Below are 22,409 nucleotides of genomic sequence, written 5' to 3'. Positions count from 1 at the left end.
ATCTCAAATTGCATGCAATAATTCTTGACACTACCCTCTTTCTAAGAGACTCATTAATATTCAGCTCAGTGGGTGCTATTGTTAGAGGTGTGATATTATATAATCAAGGGATAATTTTAAGAAACAACCCTTGTTTATGGAATTTCACACCTCAACTAAAGTTCACACCTTGAACACAACTGTTATCATTATATTCTTAATTGTATGTAAAAATGTGAGTTTAATTAACTACCTTATGAACATAGTGATTTTGCAGTGGAATCTCCTACTATGAGAAGAACCATACTTTCCATACATACTATATAAGAAAAATTGTAGGGAATGAAATAAAACTCATAAAAACTGCTTTAGTGTACTTAAAATTAAATACCTTGTTTTGTTCATAAAACAGTGTCAAATAAACATTAAATAAAATTCACATTATACATTTTTGACTTCAATTGTTCACAAGAAGATTCTGCAACTCCGCTGATAACTCTGAAGCATCTGGCTTGGTTTGTATGTCTGTATCAATCATCTGACTTAACCTAGGACAAGCCTTTTTATGCCAATGCCAGTGCAGTCTCTGGCAATTCCTATCACAATATTGTACAACTTTACATTTTGAACATTTTTTGGCAGGTTTCTCTTCTCCACAGGTGTTGCAGATGGATATACAATCTTCGAAGCCTCTTTGGCCGTTTATTGCGTGATGAATTACTACCAGGGACGGCGGTGGATCATCTCCTGCTAGACTTGCAACCATTTGCCTAAATAATGTGCAGTCCCTGTAAGGAAACTCTCTGATACATTCTTTTAAAAATGCGTCCATGAACTCCAACTGTCCATCTTTGCCAGGTTTTAGCAATTTCCTGGTAAAAAGTTCAGTGATATCCAGCTTTTTATCGTCCTCGCCTTCGTCCTTTTTCGCAGTTTGCCTCTGCCTTACTTTTACGACTTCTCCTACAATATACCCTAAGTAATGGAACTTGAAAGACATAACCTCATTTTTGTCGGCTGCGCGTTTTATCTCTCGTTCACACATCAATTCAAGTACTTTTTTCACTTCTGGCAAATGTTCAGACAAACCTACAAAGTTCTGTACATTCAAAACTACTTTAATTGGATGTATATTAACTTGCATAACGAATTTATGGAAACTTTCTGATAAAAATGGCGGAAGATATGGACCCCGATTCGCTGTTCCTGTCGTGTAATAGTCTATGTCAGATTTTGGAATATAACTGTTGATGACAGAGACGCAATTGTGGTGTCCTACGAAAGCTGCCATTTGTGATGGAGTACGGCCGACTGTGTTGGTGATGTGTGACTTTGCGCCGGCTAACAACAATGCCAAGCAGACGTCTGAGTTTCCAGAGAGACCCGCGAAGTGCAGAGCTGTGTAGGTGTGTTGGTGTTCGCAGTAATTCACATCTGCTCCCTGAAACAAAAAAAAGTACATTCAGTTTGTAACTTAGTCAGGTTTAAGGGTAAACCCCGCTTACAGTGCCCAACATCTTTTTTTTATCTTGATACAAGCTATCTACAATTTTTTCTTCGTATCTACATACAGGTGGGAGTTATTGTCTCATGCAATAAAGGATTTGCCTGAGTCAGGGCAGACATTGTTACTTAAAAGAGTGAATACAAACCCTTGGTCTTCTTAAAAGCGTTAAAAATAAATTATGGTTTAATTAAAACATGTTTTATTAAGATTTCAACGGATATAAATGAGAAAAATGTAGTAAGAGGTGAAGCAGCTTCTCTATCAGAAAAACTTGATTTATTGGAAAATTACAACAAAAATACAAGGAGGATTTGGACGAGTATTTTACCCAAGAATATGTTCATTTAAAGCATTTGTTAACGTCTCTTCCCCAATTAAAAATAGACACTCCTTTAGAATGAAAATAAATTAATATCTTCATTTTTAAACGTTAATATTTTCCTGCATATTTTTTCTCCATAATGGTTGCAAATGCAAGTGGCGAACTCTCTTTTTCAACACTAAAAAGGGTGAAAATCTACTTAAGAAATGCAATTTCCCAAGAAAATTTGAACTACTTAGCAGTTTTATCCATTAACGAGGAGCTGCTAAATGAATTAAATATAAATGATATCGAAAACTTTGCTTCAGTAAAAGCAAGAAAACAAGCTTTTCAATAATAAAGGTATGTGATTATCTACCTCATATTACCTGTTTGAATGTTATTAGGTAGATTTTAATTTTACTTTTTGTTAGTATTCATTTAAGTTTGAAAATAAAAAAAGTTTGTAACTGTTTTCCTTATTTTAATAAAGTTGTATTCAAAATATGTTTTGTTGAAATGAAATAAGTTAAGAAATATTTTTGAGTCTGGGCGCGGCATCCGTATTTATATCTGCACACATATTTATTATTTATGTGCTAAGTTACAAAGTGGAAAAGAACTTTCCAAAATAACCTAAGTCAGGTTTATCAAAAGTTGTGATTCATCCAGATTTCTGGAAATACACAATTATTAGTAATCATAAGGGATTATTTACATTTAACAGTGTAAAGTAGATACTGGTCAGTGTCATCCTGATGACACCTTATGTCAGGTCTATCCCACTGTTATCATATGATTGAACAGATATTTCTTGATATGCCAAGTACATCTATTTTTTAGATGACATTTTAATTACAGAAAGAAATATGGAAGAACACACTAAGACTATAAAAAAAAGTAAAATTTTGATGATTTTACAACAATGTGTCTTACAGTGAAAAAAGAACAATGTTGAGAAATGATGAGATCAGTGATGTCATCAGAGACATTCTTTAGCCCACTTTTAAAGATGGTGCAGATAACAAGGCATTTGTTCAATTTTTGGCTCTAAAATGGCATAACAATTGCAGAAGTCAATAGATTGCAGCAATATGCAGTATTTTTAATTAGTTATCATTTTACTGTAAACTACGTACCTAAACAGTAAATGTGGCAGAATTTTTAAGTAGACTGCCTTCCAATAAATTGATAAAGTTAGATGCAACTACATTTAACAGATGAAACTGTAAATTTTTAAATTATTTACCAAAAAGCGAAGAAATTCCTATTAATGTGAGTTGGTTTGTCTCATATAACTAACTATGATTGTTAAAGCACAATGGACAACAAAGGTAGAATTAGGAATTAAACCTTACTTCCTTAAACACAATGGAATTTCTATTGAAGATTAAAGACAGACTCTTATTTTGGGTATAATGAGTAATTACTGAATAAACTGCATATACAGAGAAAAAGACAATTTTAACAACTTTTTCTTAATAATAAAGATAGTCAAGAGAATTTGCCTAATCAAAGGAAAAAATGAGCAAACCCTAATAGTCATAACATACTCTATACCAATAAATGGTAAAATAAGTAATATTATATTAACTATTCCAATAAGTTCCTCGTTTGCACAACTTATCTCTTCATTTGTGTTTTTTAACATAATCAATGTACATATTATCTAATAGATTTTTACCTTCAACGGTTATTCACCTACGCCACTTGGGTCATTTTCTGTTTTATTTAAGAGGTTTAAACAAAATCAGGCACCTAGATAAGTATTAAAGAAAAATTGAAAATCGACCGAATTTTTTATATAAATTAATTTTCCGTATTAACTTAAGTACATACCTGATCCAGAAGGACCTGAACAAGATCTTTATTTCCCTTATACGCAGCATGTTGAAGGGGAGTCATAGAATTCTCATCGAGAATATTCACGTTTTTTGTTTCTGCAAGAAGTGTTTTTAAAAGAACTACATCATTATTCTCAATTGCCTTAAAAATTTGCTGGTCTGTTTCAGACAATGCCGGTTCCTTATTATCAGACATGCTAACTTTTCTGTTGTCCCTTTAAATTTTTATTTAAATCATTCACTCTGGTAAATGAAAAACACCTATTTCCCCTTTCAACTACTGTCAATAGTGTCAAACATGAAATGTCAATGTCACCGAAGGTTGATTCTTCTGTTTTAGAGAACTGGAATTGAATCATTGATTTTATTTCTTCGAGGCGTTTTAGTTTTCTGTCTTATATCTCTGGTCTTACCTTTCTTCCGTTATCCGTTAACCTTTTTCTTTTAGGTAAAGGTAAAAGTATTCTGAAGTATTATAGAACGTTCCGGTTAAGTTAGCTACAAATCAAACGTAAAATTTTCGATTGCGGTGTTGCCATGTCCTTATTAAGTATATGTTTTATGTTGCTTTTCTTCTATTATAGATTTTTTCTAATATTCTTCCTCTGTATTTTTATACGGATTTTGACTTTTTTTGTACGGACGGCACAGATCTCTGTTACATGCTTAATATTCTCTGTTTATCCATATTGCAGCTTTATAGCTATTATTTGGTTAGGATAATCAAAGTTTAATTTTAGAAGTTTCTAAATTTACCAGGAAAGTCTGAATTAATCCTTTAATACAATTTTTTGTCTTTATCGTAAGGGTTATAATAAAAACAACAATATACAAATAAATAACCTATATTTTAACATTTCACATGATTTTAGAGTTAAGATTTATGAAGCTTAACAAAAGAGGTATGTACATAAAGTTAAAATTAAAAAAAGGTGTGATGAGATGATATTGCATTTAAGATTTATTAGAAATTGATAGGTTTTCCGCAGTAAGCCGCTAAATTAGCCTCCCTCAAAGCCTCAGAGCAGGTAGGGTGAGCGTGGCACACTCTGGCGATATCTTCACTCGATGCTCCGTATTCTTGGCCAAGTACCGCTTCATTGATGAGTTCTCCAGCTCCGGGGCCGATGATGTGTGTTCCTAGAATCCTATCGGTAGCTTTGTCAGCTAATACCTAAAAGAAATTATAAGTTTTTGTATTTGAAAATTGTAAGTTAGGTTATGATTATTTATAGTACCATACAGCATGAGTATTTAATTACTATTGCGTAAAACAAAAGTATTAACTGTAGGACCAATTGATATTTTCTAATATTTTCTAATATTCTAAAAATATTATACAGAAATGTGTATAAAAAACTGAAAAGTTCGTTTACCTTAACGAATCCATCCGTGTCGTTATTTGTTTTTGCTCTGGAATTGGCCATGAACGGAAATTTGCCTACTTTGTATGCAATACCTTCGTTTTTAAGATCTTCTTCCGTCTTTCCAACCCAACCGACTTCTGGATGAGTGTAAATTACAGACGGCACGCAATTGTAGTCGATATGTACTGGACCGCCCTGTAAACCCTCGACACAGGCGACACCTACAAAAATTAAATGTTATTTCCTTGATATGGGCCACCATTATCAATATAAATACTTAAAACCAGGTGTTACAAGGTTTACATGTTTTTAGTGAATGTTTGCGTCGTTACTAGAATTTCTGTATGTAAATATGGATAGCGGATGTAATTTATATAATATTTTAGCATATATAGAATATAAATACATAAACAGGTCTGAATCTAAGGATTTTTTAATATAAAATAAATTTTGGGGCATTTTTACTGATAAATTTAAGATTTCTAGTGAAGTTTTGTACCACAACAAGAATTTGTATTAATTACTATTTAAATGGGAATAAGCCACAATTAAAGGTTAAAATACGTTTATTGATGTTTCAATTTCCACTTCGGAAATCGTTCTCAAAATACAAACATTAGTAAATTAAACAAATTTTGTTTTTTGTATGTAAATGTGGACAGTAGATATGTTTTATATATTTTAGCATATAAATAATATAACACATACCCAACCAGGGTCAGAAGTATTTTCTACTATAAAATAAAATTTGGAAGATAGGCAAACTGCACTCACCGCCAGAATGCAATTTTTTTTTATTTTTTACGTTCTGTGATTAAAAAAATGTCCTGGCCCAGTTACTTTTAAATTATTTATAACTTATAAAAATCCCTGATTTGATCTATTTTTGAGCCTATTAAATGAAGAAAATCTTCAAAAAGACTCTAAAAAACAGTTTTTGGGTTTTTGAAAATGGCGCACCTGACGGAAAAATCTGCAAAAAGATCAGAAATATAGTGAGTTTTTTGTACAAATTAGGGTAATACATATAAATATTCTCATACTCGAACATATATTAAGATTAGGATGAATATCATGTGAGAAAGTGAGCATTTTCCGTTGTTGTATTGGTGGATTATCAGAATATGGACCTGACGAAAAAGAAGTACATCATTCCTACAATATGTTTGGTCTGATAACCAAATATAAATATGAATGTCAGTTATATCTTGGTATGCAAACATGAAACCATAACAGTATGTGTGTATACCAAAAATGTGTCAGAATGCCCCATAAATATACACCAATCTAATATTGGACTGCTTACAGCACTATTTAGGCAAATACAATTTGTTTTTCATAAAATATTTAGAAGGTGTCCATTAAATAGATAAGTATGTTAAGAAAAAGTCTATGTACCTTCATCTTCAGCCTTGTGTGCCAACATAGGGCCGTGTATGCAATCACCAATGGCATAGATACTTGGAATAACAGTCTGGAAATGCGAGTTTACCGGGATTCTTCCTTTCTGGTCTTTGGCAATTCCCATTTCTTCTAAACCTAATCCTTCAGTGTAAGGTCTCCTTCCGACACACACCAACAGTACATCACAGTCCAGCTGAAACATGTACGAAATCGAAGTTCAAAAAACTGAAATTTTCAACTTTATTACCATCTACTCACCACTTCCGTTTTACTCGAATCTTTTCCGTCTTCGATATTAACTTTAATGACACCTCCTTCTCTCGAGGCTCCTGTCACTTTGGTTCCCAGCTTGAACTTGAGACCTTGCTTCGAAAGAATCTTTTGCAGCGATTTCGCTACCTCCGCGTCGATACCGGCACCGCCGATGCTTGGCAAGAATTCTATGGCGGTTACTTCGGATCCCAAACGGGACCAAACTGAACCCTAAAACGTAGAGTGATCCTTAGACTAGCAATAAAAATAGTAAATAAAATAATAATCCCGGGACAATAAAATCACATAGCCCATTCGCTCAGCTTGGAAATATTTTGACAGTCATTATTGGAAAACATACAACCCGAAAATCCCCACCTCTATATTAATAGCCTAAATGAACTTGAACAGAAAATGAACACCGTAAAGAACAGAAAATTGGCTTACTTCGGCCACATCATGCGTAATGATAAATACCGACTTCTACAGTTGATTCTACAAGGCAACATTAAGGATAAGAGAGGCCCTGGACGTAGACGTATATCCTGGTTGGCCAATCTTAGGAAATGGACTGACCTAATGTCAACTGATCTATTTCGAGCTGCTGTAAATAGAATCAGATGGGTCAATGTGGTCGCCAACATCTCTAGAAGATGGGGATTGATTGAGATTCGGATCAGTGAACCGAGTATACCTGTTAGCCTAAGCTCCTGGACTAATGTAGTATTGAAGATTTGACCTTCGCCCTTCACGCGAGAGAGTAGAAAATTTTTATTTTTAGGTTATGATACTTCTCGTGAAAATGTTTTAGGAACAAATGTTTGTTAATATGGTTTATTGTTTAATAAACTCTTTACTAATGTTCGGGTTATTTTATTTAATAATACCCAAGGCCTCTTGAAGCTAAGACCATCCTAATCAAGTAGAAGACTGGATAAAAATCTAAATGGAGCCAATTTAGTCATAACAAGGCAGAGAATACTACAATTTTAGGTTAAATATTAGTTCAGAGCCATAGACATATAATGCAAATAGACTGAATGTTGCAATAAAGGCCCGTTCACCCAGTGCGACAGAGAAAACTGAAGCAAAGCAGTCCTTGCATCTCTTTCTAAGGGACAGAGTTTATCGATCAGATCACGTGACCTTCCCATTGGTCGTTTAAGTTTCGTGGTCTATACACCCGGTCTATTAAAAAGAGATGAAGAGACTGCTTTGATCAGTTTTCTCTGTCGCACTAGGTGAAGGGGTGTAACATTATAAACTTCACATCTTTATTAATCCTTAACCTTCAGTTTCTTTTTTTACTATTTTTTATTCAAAAAATAGTTGGCGCCCTCTTTCTTTCTGTCCGGTAGATTAAATATTCTGTTCTATTTTAACAGAAGAGCTAATTCCATCATATACATATGTTCTATGGTATCTGTGCTATAATTCATTGTAGTCACAACTTTTATCTCAAGCCCACTATTTCAGTCAATCAGCTTTTATAACGTGGTGGGATATTTTTTTTTGTGTGTAGTTGAAATTTATAAAAGAAGGATACATGAAATAAAGTTCATTTTATGGTCTACAGAAATTTCTTTGTTGTGAGTACTGTCATTGTAACCTATATTTTATAATTCTGACAGTATTTTCAATATTCATAACCTCACTTCTTCCAAAGCCACGTTTTCGATTTTATGCATGTAGGAATCTTACAAAACTTAACCAATTTTAATAATAATTTTATTTCACTTTATCCTTGCCATCTGCTATTTGTTTAATTGTGATTTTGTAAAATAATTGAAAAGGAAGTGAATCCTCTTTCATGTATCTCTAATACACCCTGTGTTATATTCTAGTTTATGGGATAGTTTATTGAATAAAACTAATTTCTGCTTCTCCTTTCGGGAGTAACCTCATGAAAACATCATCGACGATGGATTAACCACATATAAACCCAACCAACTAAGACTTCAGCTGTCTTGCAAGACCACTCAATTGGCAAACACCTAAGACCTACCCACATAATCTGGAGTAAACAACATCCTATACAGAAGCCAGCAACCCATCGATGCCATAAGTATCATTTCATTGTATGCTATTAGTTCGTCTGCTTCTTCTTCGTGGACCGTTTCCTCCTCGTTATGCATTTCTTCTCCTGTTGTTTCCTCCTTTAAGAGCTCTCTGTAGTAATCCCTCCATACTTGCTTGTATTCTTGATCCTCTATTATCACTGTTCCGTCTCTATTTTTAATTCCGTTTGTTTTGATTTTGTATTTTTTGTTTTGTTCTTTAATCTTTTTGTAAAACTGTTTCGTATTTCTGTTTGTTCTTTCCTGCTCTATTTCCTGCATGTTTTCGTCTACCCATCTTCTTTTATTTTGCCGTATCACTTTCTTAGCATTCCTTCTTAATTTGTCATATTCTTCTCTGTCTTCCTCTTTATCTGTTCTTAGCCATTTATTTCTGGCTTGCACTTTTTTTGTTATTTCTCTACATTCTTGGTTATACCATCCGTTTTTTGTTTTAGCCTGACTTTTATCTACCTGCATATTTGCACCTTCTTCTATTGATTTTTTGATCGTCTGCCATTCTGTGTTTATATCTTCTACTTTATATTTCTCTTTTATTTGAACTGTTACTGCCTCTTCATATTTTTTCTTACTTCTTCATTACTCATTTTATTGACATTCCACTTTTTATGTTGGTTTTTCTGTTTTGTTTCAATTTTAACATTTTGTCTTATAGTGGCTGTGACCATGAGTGGTCTGAATCTGCACACGCACCTCTAAATGTTCTTACATCTTTTATTGAATTGTTTTCGTTTATTAATCATTATGTGATCAATTTGACTATATGTTTTCTGATCTGGTGACCTCCATGTTACCTTATGTATTTTAGGGTGTTAAAATTTTGTTGAGCTTATTAACAAATTTGATTTTGTTGCAAGGTTACATAGTCTTTGCCCATTGTCATTCGTGTTTTCGTGTATTGTATGATTTCCTGCAATTTGTTGTAAAAAGTCTTCTTTTCTAATCTGACCATTGAGGTCTCCTAGTACAAATATGACATCTTTGGGTATTTTTTCTATCTCCTCTTCGACCTTATCATAAAAGATTTCTTTTTAGTCTGCGTTGCTTGTTTCTGTGGGGGCGTATAAGTTCAAGACTGATATATTAAATGGTTTGTGGTTGACTCTAACATACGCCATCCTTTCGCATATTTGCTTGAAATTTATAATTTTCTCTCTTAGGTGCCTTAGTATCATGAATCCCACCCCTTTTTTGCCCTTGCTTCTTTCCTCCTGAATATAACATTGTAAAGTCTTGTTTGTCAATCTGTCCTTGTCCCTCCCAGCATAATTCTTGCAGTGCTGCAATATCTATTTTATACTTTTTGAGTTCTTTTCCTATTTCTAGCATTTTTCCTGGAGCTAGCATAGTTCTTATGTTCCATGTGCTTATTTTCAACTCTTTATTTTTTTTGTCCTGTTGTCTTTGTCTTTTATTTTTGTTTTCTTATCTATCTTTCTTTATTTCACTTTTGTTGTACCCGAGTTTATCTGCAGTCATTTCCTATTTTTTTGCCTCGTCCGTTAACAAATAATGTATCCTCTCATCCCTTGCTAGTTTTTTCAACCACCTCCAGGATAGTCCTCCAGCTGGTTGGTGTTTCTATTCCATCTCCTTTCTAGACCACCTATTATCAGTTTGTTAACTTTAATTTGGACACGTTTACCTTTCTTTATTTTATCTTTTGCTATTCTTCGTATTTCTTTCTGTATTTGTAATTCCTCTGCCGTTAGATCATTGTTTATATATATTTTTTTCTTTTTTCACTTTTTTAAGTTTACTTCTGTTTTCCATAATTTTTGTTTTTTCTTCTTTGTTTGGCAGTACATTATTTTAATAAATATTGTAAATTATTTTGTAAATTGATATATTTGGCAATGGATTTTATGTATCAGTATATCTTCATTTTTTAACAGGATATTGTATAAATATTAATAAAAAATTTGCTGATATAGGCAACATTAAGTGGATGAAGACATCAAGGTGTTAATAAACAAGTATAGCTTGCTTGTGTTAAACATTCAGATAGATTTACTAATGTTCTTGTTTAAATTATTCCTCCATCTCACAATCACCATCTCTAGTCACTGCGAGAACTTTATACACAGTGTAAACTAGCTTGATATATCGTATATGTGCATACAATTGCTATAACAATTAAATATCACATATTGTCTATTTTGATGAGCAAAATAAGGATTCAAGCAAAAGCTTCCTGGAATTTGTTAGTCCCATGTAAACTTTTGTCAAATTTCTATTCCTTTCTGACAAAAGTACCTAATAATTCCATTTTTTAATTAATAATAATTAGATCAATATAATTCTTGTTTTAAAACAAGCATAATTATTTAAAGCTTATGTAATTACTTAGATCTGTACAGCAATTTATGAACAAATTAACAATCTTTGTAGAGCTGTAATTAATTTTTCTTACCAATTCCAAACCGATGACACCAGCACCGATGACTATAAGCCTTTGTGGAACTTTACTGAGTGATAATGCTCCGGTAGAGGTAACAATCGTTTCTTCATCAGTCTAAAACATATTATTTAGATGCATATCACCTATAAGTATCCTAAATAACAAAAGAAAATGTACCTCAATTCCAGGAAATGGTGTAACTTCCGAGCCTGTAGCGATAAGGATATTTTTCGTATTGACTACTTCGGTGGAACCGTCTTCCTTCACAGCCGTCACCTGATTCGGTCCGGTAATTTTACCGTGTCCTTTGATGAGTGTCACTTTGTTTTTCTTGAACAATTGGGCGATACCTCCTGTCAAGCTTGTGACAGCTTTGGATTTTTGACCCATCAATTTGTCTAAATTTAAGTTAACTCCGCTGGCTGAAAAAAATACCAGTTGGGTTTGAAGAAATTTATTTAATTGTACTCGATATGTAAATGCTTGATAACACGGTTTTTATGGCAGAAAATTAAAACGGTCTTTATATGGGAAAGTTAAAACCAGATAAATCAGTTTTGAAAAATTAAAAAAAACTTAACATAGTATGGCCACTCAGATAAACTTTGAATATAATAAAACATAAATGGACATGAACAAGCCTTCAGTTAAATATCTACGTCATCCTCTTCGGATTTGATAGTACATTATTGATAGTAAATCAATGTTTATGGACCAGGGCGTTTTTGTAGTTTTTTGCTACAACCAATTATGCACGTTATATTTAAAGCGCGCACTTGACCGAACCGGTCGGTAACGACAATTTAACCCTTTAATCGACAAGACTGTAGACAGTCTTTACTCTAACCTAAGTATGTTTTTAATAACTAGTGTGATGGAGCTGAACGACAAAACCTTTTGTAGGTACTGAAAATACGACACAAAATGGTACCAGTTTGAACAATGTAGCTTTATTTGGTTTACAGTAGCTGGTATTTGTTAAACGTTATTCGTTTTTCTGACACCCAAATTATCCTAAAACCAAAATTCCTGAAACTTAAAACCTGCTGTTTCTATTTTGCCAAGTAAAGGGTTAATATATTTGTGTAATCAAATCAGCACGCACTTTATGGAAGGGTAAGACATAGACTCACACCAAACCGCGTCGAAACTCCGCTCGAGTTTTTAAATGTATTTTCTTTTGCGAGATCAGTTTTACAATACATAATTCTTGATATTTTTCGTAACTCATACTGATATATTAATAAAATTTGTCTTGATAATCAATTAAATTGTGAAATAAAGTAGCAAATTCACTTTCTGTGGTTTGGTTTTTATAAATTTCATACACCTATTTACGACGCTTCTTTTATGTAAGTTGATTTTGTTGTTCTTCTTCCTTGTACCACAAATTAACAATAATAATTTTTGGATCCATCTTTCATGAAATATGTAAATGACTGAGCTGATGTAATTTTGTCAGTAAATGCGCTTTACGGCATTTAATTCCGGGCTGTAGTGGTGCGTACCTCTGCCGGCGGGTTCAGTTAAGTGCGCGCGTACCATAAACAGATAGAAATGTAAATGATAAATGAAATAATTGTCGATCAGAAATTGTGTATAGTTTGGAAATTTTAATCTTTTCTAGGAAACTTCTTAATGATATTTTATACCTAAAATATTTTTTTATAATAAATATTAATAAATAAATAATAAAATTAAATTTTTTAATAATATTTTATACCTAAAATTATTTAGGTACACACATTGATACAAGAAAATTTATTACCTTGAGAATTATCAATTGTATCATAAAAACTGTGCTTTTAAACAGAGTATGGAAAATTATTTTTAAGAAATTTGCATAACAGTAACCTTGTTCCTTATTAAAAAACAGTGTTTACACACACTTGCGATCTTAAAACTAATTATGACGATTTTGATACAAAAAAAATTAAGTAGCTATTAAATATTAAAATTTATGTTATAATTATAAAGACACGAAAACATTATTAAAATTATTTTAATAGTTGTATATGAAAAACTTACTTAAGATGGTACTTACTTTCAACTCCTCTCTCGGAAAGGTCACCGGAATGGGCCATGTGATAAAAATGTGAATTGTTTAATAGAGACTTGGATGGTATGCAGCCAACATTAAGGCAAGTACCTCCCAATGTTGGATTTTTTTCGATACAAACGGTCTAAAATATAGAAAATATTAATAGAGTGAAACCTGACTAAATCAGAAACTAGTAGCTGTTCTGATTTTATTTAGGATTGTTTTAAATAATTCGTTTGTTTGAAACTCCTAAAACTCCTGATTCACTTGCAATTTGGGACCTGTTAAAAATACAGTAGACTCCCTCTATAACGAGAACTGAAATGGCAGACTAATTACCTCGTTATAAGCGGATCTCGTTATATCCAACAACAATAATACTGTGCATACATATGAATATGTAGTTTTCTAAAACATTAACTTTCTATAGTGAAGCCATTCGGAGCAATATAAGATGCTAATAAATATTGTTTGAATGGCGTTTATGAAAAAAAGCTGTTTACTTTTATTGTCAATGAAATACATTAAAACAAAAAAGAGTTGTTTACTTTTATTGTCAATGATATATGTTAAAACAAAAAATCTGTATTCTCTAAATCTGTATAAAGCATATTTTCAAGAATAACATAAACTACTGCGTCTGCAATTGGAAGAAGTTTGCATTTTTGACTGCTTTTAATTGTCCAGTATTCTATCTATCATATTTTCTAAAGATGTGAAACAGTTTTATGCTTCTTCATTTGCGTTTTTTCTTTGGATAAAGTTTCTGACAACATTTAAAACACTTTTCACATCTTGTCTATTAGGACCTATATTATTAGGTGTGAATGGTCAACACGCTACAATGACACTTGTGAATCATAAATTGTAAATTTCCGACTAAGAATCATAAATTGTAAGAAGTTTATTGCTGACGGCAGTTAAAAAGGGTATTTATTTATAGCTACAGTCGGGCCAAAACGTAAAAAAACACGTTTTTCAATCTTATTTTCTCTCGTTATAAGCAAATTTGCCTCGCTATAGAGGGTTATAGTTCAATAGAAATTTCACGATACATCTAATGTACCTTGTTATAAGCGAAAACTCGTAATAACTGTGTTCGTTATAGAGGGAGTATACTGTAGCTCTTTCCCAGTAATGAGAAAGCTATAATTTTGAAAGAATCTAATAACTAAAGGGTACATTAAACTACAAGTACAAGTAAATTAAGGCATTTACTGCAAAATCCATTTCCTTCCTCTATTAAAAACACAATACAAGTTCAAATGCAAAAGAGAAAACAAAAGGACTATTCTGTAATTAAATTTTTAATCTATTTGCAGTGATTTTAAGGGTATTACAGACTCAAAATGTAATATAATTACCTTCATGCCCAATTGGGCAGCCTTGATAGCAGCTACATAACCTCCTGGTCCTGAACCAACCACAACAATATCAGCATCTCCATCGCTTGAATACAAACGACTTTGTAAGGTTCCTAATATTCTTTGGTTGTGCCTCAAGGTTGGCTGCAAAATAAAGTAGACAGTGAAAGACTGATTTTTTTCACAAACAATTCTCCTCTATCAAGACAATGAAATTGTTCACGAGTTTAACTGTATCAAAATAAAAAAATAAAGAATTTATAAATAACGATAAAAATATCGATGTGAATTACTTAATAGTAATGGAAACATTACTTTGGGTTCTGTCGGAAATAAAAAATAACAAGTAGGTATTGAATACCTCTCAAATATCGGCAAAGGAAACTATGGTTTTAAAAAAATATCGCTATCTTAAGCGGCACATTTTTCAATCCATTTTTTCAGAATTTACGTTTTAAAAGTCAGAAACGGCTTATCAGAATGAACATTGCTAAGGTTATATTACGTAAATCTGAAAGATTTCTTACCTTTATTGTGGACGATAATACTTTAAAAATTGAACACTGCATTGTTGCTTTAGGAGAAGGTATTAACAAGAAGCGCGGAGTTTCTTTACAAAATTGTTATTATTCGAATTTTTGGTGATTTTATTATAATTTACTTTTTCACCTCGACCCTAAAGGTGACATTTATGCGAAAGACATGGGACGTGACTGACTGACGTCTTTCACATGTACACTCTGTTGCCAAATTGAATAGTGATGGATTTAAAAATAAAATTTAGATCTGCAAAAATAAATAATTTACAACAATATTATTAGATAAAAAATAATTTTGAAAAAGATAATGGAATATGTTAGCTTTCCAAATATACAAATTTAGGTTTTATGAAAAGACCATAAATATTCAAATATTTTTTAAATATCTGATGTGTTAACTTCTAGGCTGAATGCAACTTTTAAATAATTATCGAGGTTTAACAATTATTTAAAAAATTACGATTTTGATTTAGAAATCAAGAATAGAATGAAAAAAGTATGCTTGAAACTTGGCAACAATGTTACCTGAATCCGTCATTCAACCACTGTAGGCTCTGTAGGCACTATTTTTATTTCTATTGATAATAAAAATATAAACAAAAGCAACAGTAGATAACAACTATTACAGAATTTTGTTTCGACATATTCATTATTTGATAAAACATTTCTGCAAGATTTGTAATTACAATTCTACCGAGTCTCTTGTAATTCAATAATTATTGAAAAAAAAAATGCAAAACTACAGGATCTTTCCTTAAAGTAGATCTCTTGCTTACACATATTAATATTTTGTTAGTTCTTGGTAGAAAGGAGTAATCATTATATTAAGTTAAATCACCTTTTTTTTATTTATTTACTAAAATATTTTAAATCGAATTAAGAAATATTAAGAATGATATTAGTGAAACAAATTTTGGATAATTATAATTTTTTTTGTTCACGTTTAATTACATTGATTATTTATTTTCTCAATAACACAATGTGTAAATAAATCTTAAAAATTGTAAACGAAACCACTTGTTCCGTTTTTACCAGAGATATGTAAGAGAGAGAGAGATATGCTCTCTTACATATCTCTGGTTTTGGCTAATCTGGTTTTCCTTCTGACATTTTTGACTTGACATTCGTAACTGTCATTTTTCTTATCGGCGTGTTTTCGTTTTGTCTTTTTTTGTAACAGAAAAATGGCGGCCTTAAAAACTGAAATTAAAGAAGATAACGAGAATGAGGAGGACCAAGAACGCATTGACGATGGTGAAGTAGAAACAGAAAATACGGAAACGTCCAAAAAGAAGAAAAAAAAGAAAAAGAAAAAGGTCACTAATGGCAATGGTAAGTAGAACAATATTCATCACGTGTAGGAAATTTTTATAATTAATTGGTTATTTTAGATGAAGATGGAAAAGTCGAAGAAAACGGTAAACAAGTTTCGCCGGAAAACGGTGAAGTGGACGGTGAGGGTGACGGTGACGGAGAAAAAAAGAAAAAGAAGAGAAATAGGAAGAAAGGTGGTAAACCAAAACAAACAGACCCCCCTTCTGTCGCTATAGCCGACTTGTTTCCCGATGGTGTCTTTCCCGTAGGAGAAATACAAGAATATAGTACAGATAAAGATGATCGGACTGCCAAGGACCGTTTTTCAACTGAAGAAAAGCGTGCACTGGATAGAATGCATAATGATATCTATAATGAAGTGCGTCTTGCTGCAGAAGCCCACAGGCAGGTAATTAATAAAGTTAATAGTTCCTAAATAAACCTGTTGTTTATGTACATTATTATTGTTTAGACTCGCCAACACATCCAGAAGTGGATCAAACCAGGAATGACTATGATAGAAATATGTGAAGAGTTGGAAAATACTGCCAGGAAGCTAATTGCTGAAAATGGACTGAAAGCTGGACTTGCCTTTCCCACCGGATGTTCAAAAAATCACTGCGCTGCCCACTATACCCCCAATGCTGGTGATAAGACTGTATTTGAATATGATGATGTGGTCAAGATTGATTTTGGAACACACATTAATGGAAGGATAATAGATTGTGCATTTACTCACACTTTTAATCCCAAATATGATAAATTAGTCGAAGCTGTAAGGGATGCTACTAATACTGGTATTAGAGCAGCAGGTAATCTATTATTTTTTGTCATAGTTTTTATATTGTTAACTAGGATTTCATCATCAAAAATAATCTCTTATGCCATCAACATAATTTTTTGATTAAAAACTTACTTTATTTTCAGGTATTGATGTTCAACTCTGTGAAATAGGTGCACAAATTCAAGAAGTAATGGAATCATATGAAGTGGAATTAGATGGAAAAACTTACCAAGTTAAATCTATAAGAAACTTAAATGGCCATTCCATATCCCCTTACAGTAAGTACACAAATAGCAATTTGTCAGTACAAAATGTTATTGAATGTTTTTTAGGGATACATGCTGGGAAAACTGTACCAATAGTAAAAGGTGGAGAAGCTACAGTCATGGAAGAGAATGAATTTTATGCAATTGAAACTTTCGGTTCTACTGGTAGAGGTGTTGTACACGATGATATGGAATGTTCACATTATATGAAGAATTTTGATGTCTCTTATGTGCCATTAAGGTAAACTTGAGTATCACTACATATGTTGGATATGCTATAATTTTAATTAAACTTTTATTTGTCCTTACTTTACTTTCCAGTTTATTAATTTCACAATATAAAAGTTTAATTCAAATACATAATAATAAATCAAGAGATATAGCTATGAGTATAGGTATAGCTATGTTTGTTTTTGATGATTACAACATTAACAATGGTTTTACAAAGTTTAAAAAGATATTGTTAGTAACAAAATTCGATTAAGTAATATATGGTAGTACAGAAAGGTTGCATTCTTCCTGTACAAAAAGTACCCCTTTGCCTAGTATGATAGTTATATACAGTTCATCCCAAACCCTTCTTTCAGTGCGTCATAGTTGATCGAATTCTCTCTAACGCATTAAGCTAGAAGTGACGGAAAAAAACGTAACTCTGTGATTATTATACATAGAACTTAGAAAATTATGTATCGTTCACGGGTATTTGCATATTAAAGCGAATTCTACTTACGGATATATAATTGGTTGGAGTTTAGAATGCGCTAAATAGATATCCAATCAACGATGCGAATAAATATAATTTGACGCAGATGGTCTCAATAGTGACAGTACTATGACAATGTCAACTGATAAAATGATAATTGTCATTCCAGGTTAGTATTTTCAGACATTTTACAGTGAAAATTTAATTTTGTATTGATTGTCATAAAAATATTTTAAATATGCCGAGATATACCGAGAAAGAACAAAGAGTAATATTAAAATTATTAAATTATTTTCAATTAGAAGATATTCATATGTATTAAAACGGTTCTTTTTAGAACCACATTTTATTAAAATATAAGATATAATTGATGCCAGCCACATATCCCCTGTAATCATTGATTTTAATGAATCAGGTTCTGAATCGGATTGTGGATTGTTTAAAATATAATATTAATTTTTGTTATTCATAAAAAAAGAAGGTAAACTTACATTTGGTATCTTGTTTTTTAACTAAACTCCATTAACACTATTTCATCTGCATACCGAAACTGGTAGATTAACTCAAAAATCAACTGCTTTACTATTTAAACTGTCCATTGTTTTTTTATCTAAACTTCATAACACTCTTTCATTTGCACACCCAATCTAGTAGAATCACTCACTATTTAAACTATTTTCACGATTTTATGATAAATCTTCACAAAATTAAACTAATGGCTGCCACAGAAACTTTCCGAAAATTACTTATCCGAATATGACTGATTTCAATTGATGCTATTTTATCACAGGAATGTTTGCTTTGATGCCTTGCAATTGCCAGTAAATTTTTTTATCTCGCAGTCAACTCTTAAGATTCTATAGGAGGAAGCGTTATTTTAAATAAACAAACATTCCAATTCCATAGTGTTTATAATAAATAATAATAAATCCATAAATAAATCTTAGCTAATTAAGCACTTTCTTTGGAATGTATAGAATAGCAATTATGACAAAATGCCGTTCCAATATAAGGCGCAATAAAAATTTTTATACAGGACGGGACCTCTAATATGTAAAGTAAAAAAAAAATTTGAATTCTTAAAGTTTTTACTTCACATTTTAAAAAAATAATCTTTTCACATTTAGCCGATTACAATCCTGCAACTGTCAGATTTAACTAAAATGTCATGCAATAATTCTCGACATTCTTAAAATCCTATATGACGTCAAAATTAGTGATGCACTGAAAGAAGGGTTTGGGACAGACTGTACATCTTCATTCAGTGTTAGGGCAATATTTGTAAGTACTTAAGAAAGCTTACATTTATAAATTAATATACATACTTGCATAGTATACATTTATTCAATGTTGGGTATTCTTCTTGAACAGTACAGAACAGATCTTCTGTTGAATGAAGGTGTAATAGTTTGAACAACATATTTAATAGTCCTATTCTCTAAGAATGTACAAGGATGAAGCTCTTTGTGGTTGGTATTACCCTATTATGATGGTTAAATACTACAGATTTCAGTTTATTAGAGAATAATACAATGTTAATGAGGAAGACTTATAAATTTAGGAATTCTTCCTAGCGTGTGATAAGCTGGAGATATTTTATGATATATCTATAATATGTGTTGTTCCCAAGTAAGTCGTCATTTATCTATATTATCATATAACTGCACTTATTCCTATTAAATGAGAGTTTGTGATACTTAATCCCCTTAACTATTTCTACTACAAGTCCTTTTCTACATCAGTTTCTAATTGTTTGGCTTCTTTATTGGCATACAGAAGACCAGTGTCATCAGCATACAGATAACACAGACAACTTTAACTGCAGCTGTTAATTGGATAATGTATTCATATAAATCAGGAAAAGTATTGGTCCCAATATAGACCCATGAGGAACTCCACCCATATGCAATATCTTTTGCTATGCTTAGCACATTGTTACATAGCAGTTTTTTTTTATTCTGCCACTCAAATAGTCCCTCAACCAGACTAAAGCCATTCCAGTTATCCCATATTGTTCAAGCTCTACAAGGATTATGTCATGAGGTAAGGTTCCAACTCGTCCAGAAAATGGACCGTTCATCGTACCGCCCCTTTGGTGTTCCAACTCAACTTCTGATTGTTCAATATATGGTTTCGGGACCATCATTTCAGTATGTGGACAACCTATTACCGTTTGGACTGACCTGCGCATTAAGCAGTACTAGCAAAAATTCTTATTTTATTTGGTCATTTTTTTTATTTTCAAGTCAGGTTAAGTGTTTCAGCACTATTTTTAATTGTAGTTATTGTTAACTGACACATTAAATTTACAAAAATTTACAGCAGTGAAAATGGAACTTTTTTGATTGATTTATAATATTATTTTTTTAAAATATTAGTCTTTTTACAGATGTGTTGGTATTGATATAGATTTTTAAGTCCAAAAATTTCACTGATTTCCTTCTCACACAAAATTTGTTTACAGCTTCTACCTACATAAATATTCATATTCAATAACAAACTTGCCCGTTTTATTATCTACCAATTTCTTATAATTCCTTTCAAGCATCCTCCAATGATTTAAACAATTATTGGATTTTACTTTGAGATACCATTTTCATTTAAATGTTAGACTATTTTTAGCCACAGAACATTGATATTTTTATTTATAAAGTACTAAGTTTGCATTTGCATTTGATATATTAATCTAATAATAATTTGGAATCATTTTCGGTCCACTCATAATCAAACTTGATATTTGTGTTTTGTGAAGATGGTCCTGGCATGGATGGATCAAAAATTATGTATTCTTATAAATCTGCAGTTTACAAATACAAAATATTATTTTAAATAACAAACAATTTTACTTATCAAGTAATACATTATCCATTTTTCAAATTATTTAAATAAGAAAAAATCAAAGAAATCAGGAATGTGTTTACTATCTTTGGTTAAAATAAGGAAAGAGAGACAAGTGGCAGGTAAACAAATAACCAAATGTTTTTCTTTACTTTTTTTAACCTGTTTTAAACAAATGGGCAGAATTCAAACAAGTAATCAGTCCTTAGATCAGTGTCAAAATCCGTTCCAACACGTCTCCTCTTCGCATCGTAAGCGAATGGTACAAAGCCGAAGCATGCGCATAAAATCGATGCTAAACAGTTTGGTGACCGTTTTAAAACCGTACAAAAGTGGCGTGTTGGAACAAACCTATGGTCAGCTCTATCAAAAGCTCTTTGGAAATCAAATGACTCAAATGTACATCTTAACCTTTGTCTAATTTGTTGTATGTGTCTGTAATTGAGTTAATAGCACCGGAGATTGTGCTTGAATCATGTCTAAAACCATATTGCTGTTTAAACCAGTTTCTGGATGAATCAAAGAATTATACAATTTGGTTATTTATATATGCTTCCAAGATCATTGACATGGAATTTAATGTTAACCATATTTTGATTTTATGTTAACCAGATTGGTATTGTTATGTTCATAAACATGGTTAAGGACATATCCACTACTCCCAAAAGATCGTTGTGATGGAAATCATGAATTCTGTACACTCCTCCCACTATCAAATGCCTATTAATATGAAGAAAAGTATTTTTTTAACTGGATAACTCTGTTTAATATAATGTTGATTTTTTAGATTGCAGTCTTCAAAAACTCTCCTAAATATCATAAACAAGAACTTTGGTACACTGGCTTTCTGTAAAAGATGGTTGGACCGTGCTGGAGCAACGAAATACCAAATGGCCTTAAAGGATTTATGTGACAAGAACATCGTTGATGACTACCCTCCATTGTGTGACATCAAAGGCTGCTACACCGCCCAGTTTGAGCACACAATCATGTTGAGACCTACCTGCAAAGAGGTTGTTTCTAGAGGAGATGATTATTAGGAAGTTACCAAGAAAATTTTTATCGAGTAAAACTTATTGATGTCAGTTGTAAATTACAAATTTGGTAAATACATTTGTTGTTTTTACTTGATACAGATGTTGATAATGGTCTACAAGGATTTTTATTTTGATTTGTTATAAATGGTTTCCGTGAATTAATTAATTTGTTATGTGTTGACATTGACATTGGAAATAATAAAGATTGCCATAAAAAAAGAGATTTTTTATTAAAAACACATAATTTTTCTAGCAATAGAGTCCCCAAAAGAGTTGTACAAAGTTTTCTATATCATCTGGTTTAAATCTAGTGGCTATGGAAGATATTTCAACAAATTTGCTTCAAATACCTCAATATTGCTATCGAGAAAACGTTTTTATGGCCACGTG

General features: G+C 31.9%; 3 protein-coding genes across 3 annotated transcripts; 1 reads left to right on the top strand and 2 right to left on the bottom strand.

Annotated features, from left to right (window-relative positions):
- Positions 1-340: 340 nt before the first annotated feature.
- On the bottom strand, positions 341-3,929 carry LOC140441620 (ankyrin repeat and MYND domain-containing protein 2-like). The gene is made up of 2 exons (XM_072532461.1): positions 3,627-3,929; positions 341-1,420 (listed from the first exon to the last, which is right to left on the bottom strand). The coding sequence occupies exons 1-2, from the start codon at positions 3,825-3,827 to the stop codon at positions 437-439; spliced, it is 1,185 nt and encodes a 394-aa protein (XP_072388562.1). The 5' UTR covers positions 3,828-3,929; the 3' UTR covers positions 341-436.
- Positions 3,930-4,460: 531 nt separating this feature from the next.
- LOC140441619 (dihydrolipoyl dehydrogenase, mitochondrial) lies at positions 4,461-15,259 on the bottom strand. Its single transcript, XM_072532460.1, has 9 exons — positions 15,066-15,259; positions 14,539-14,682; positions 13,178-13,316; positions 11,311-11,555; positions 11,146-11,247; positions 6,661-6,885; positions 6,397-6,595; positions 5,008-5,219; positions 4,461-4,805 (listed from the first exon to the last, which is right to left on the bottom strand). Exons 1-9 carry the CDS (start codon positions 15,105-15,107, stop codon positions 4,596-4,598), a joined length of 1,518 nt encoding a protein of 505 aa, XP_072388561.1. The 5' UTR covers positions 15,108-15,259; the 3' UTR covers positions 4,461-4,595.
- A 942-nt stretch (positions 15,260-16,201) lies between these two features.
- LOC140441618 (methionine aminopeptidase 2-like) lies at positions 16,202-22,222 on the top strand. The gene is made up of 6 exons (XM_072532458.1): positions 16,202-16,409; positions 16,469-16,800; positions 16,864-17,203; positions 17,319-17,453; positions 17,508-17,682; positions 21,770-22,222. The coding sequence occupies exons 1-6, from the start codon at positions 16,262-16,264 to the stop codon at positions 22,020-22,022; spliced, it is 1,383 nt and encodes a 460-aa protein (XP_072388559.1). The 5' UTR covers positions 16,202-16,261; the 3' UTR covers positions 22,023-22,222.
- Positions 22,223-22,409: the final 187 nt, after the last annotated feature.

The sequence above is a fragment of the Diabrotica undecimpunctata genome, chromosome 5, assembly GCF_040954645.1.
Source record: "Diabrotica undecimpunctata isolate CICGRU chromosome 5, icDiaUnde3, whole genome shotgun sequence".
Taxonomy (NCBI): Eukaryota; Metazoa; Arthropoda; class Insecta; order Coleoptera; family Chrysomelidae; genus Diabrotica; species Diabrotica undecimpunctata.
Note: the sequence above shows the minus strand (reverse complement) of the source record. Positions and strands in the feature narration are given on the sequence as shown.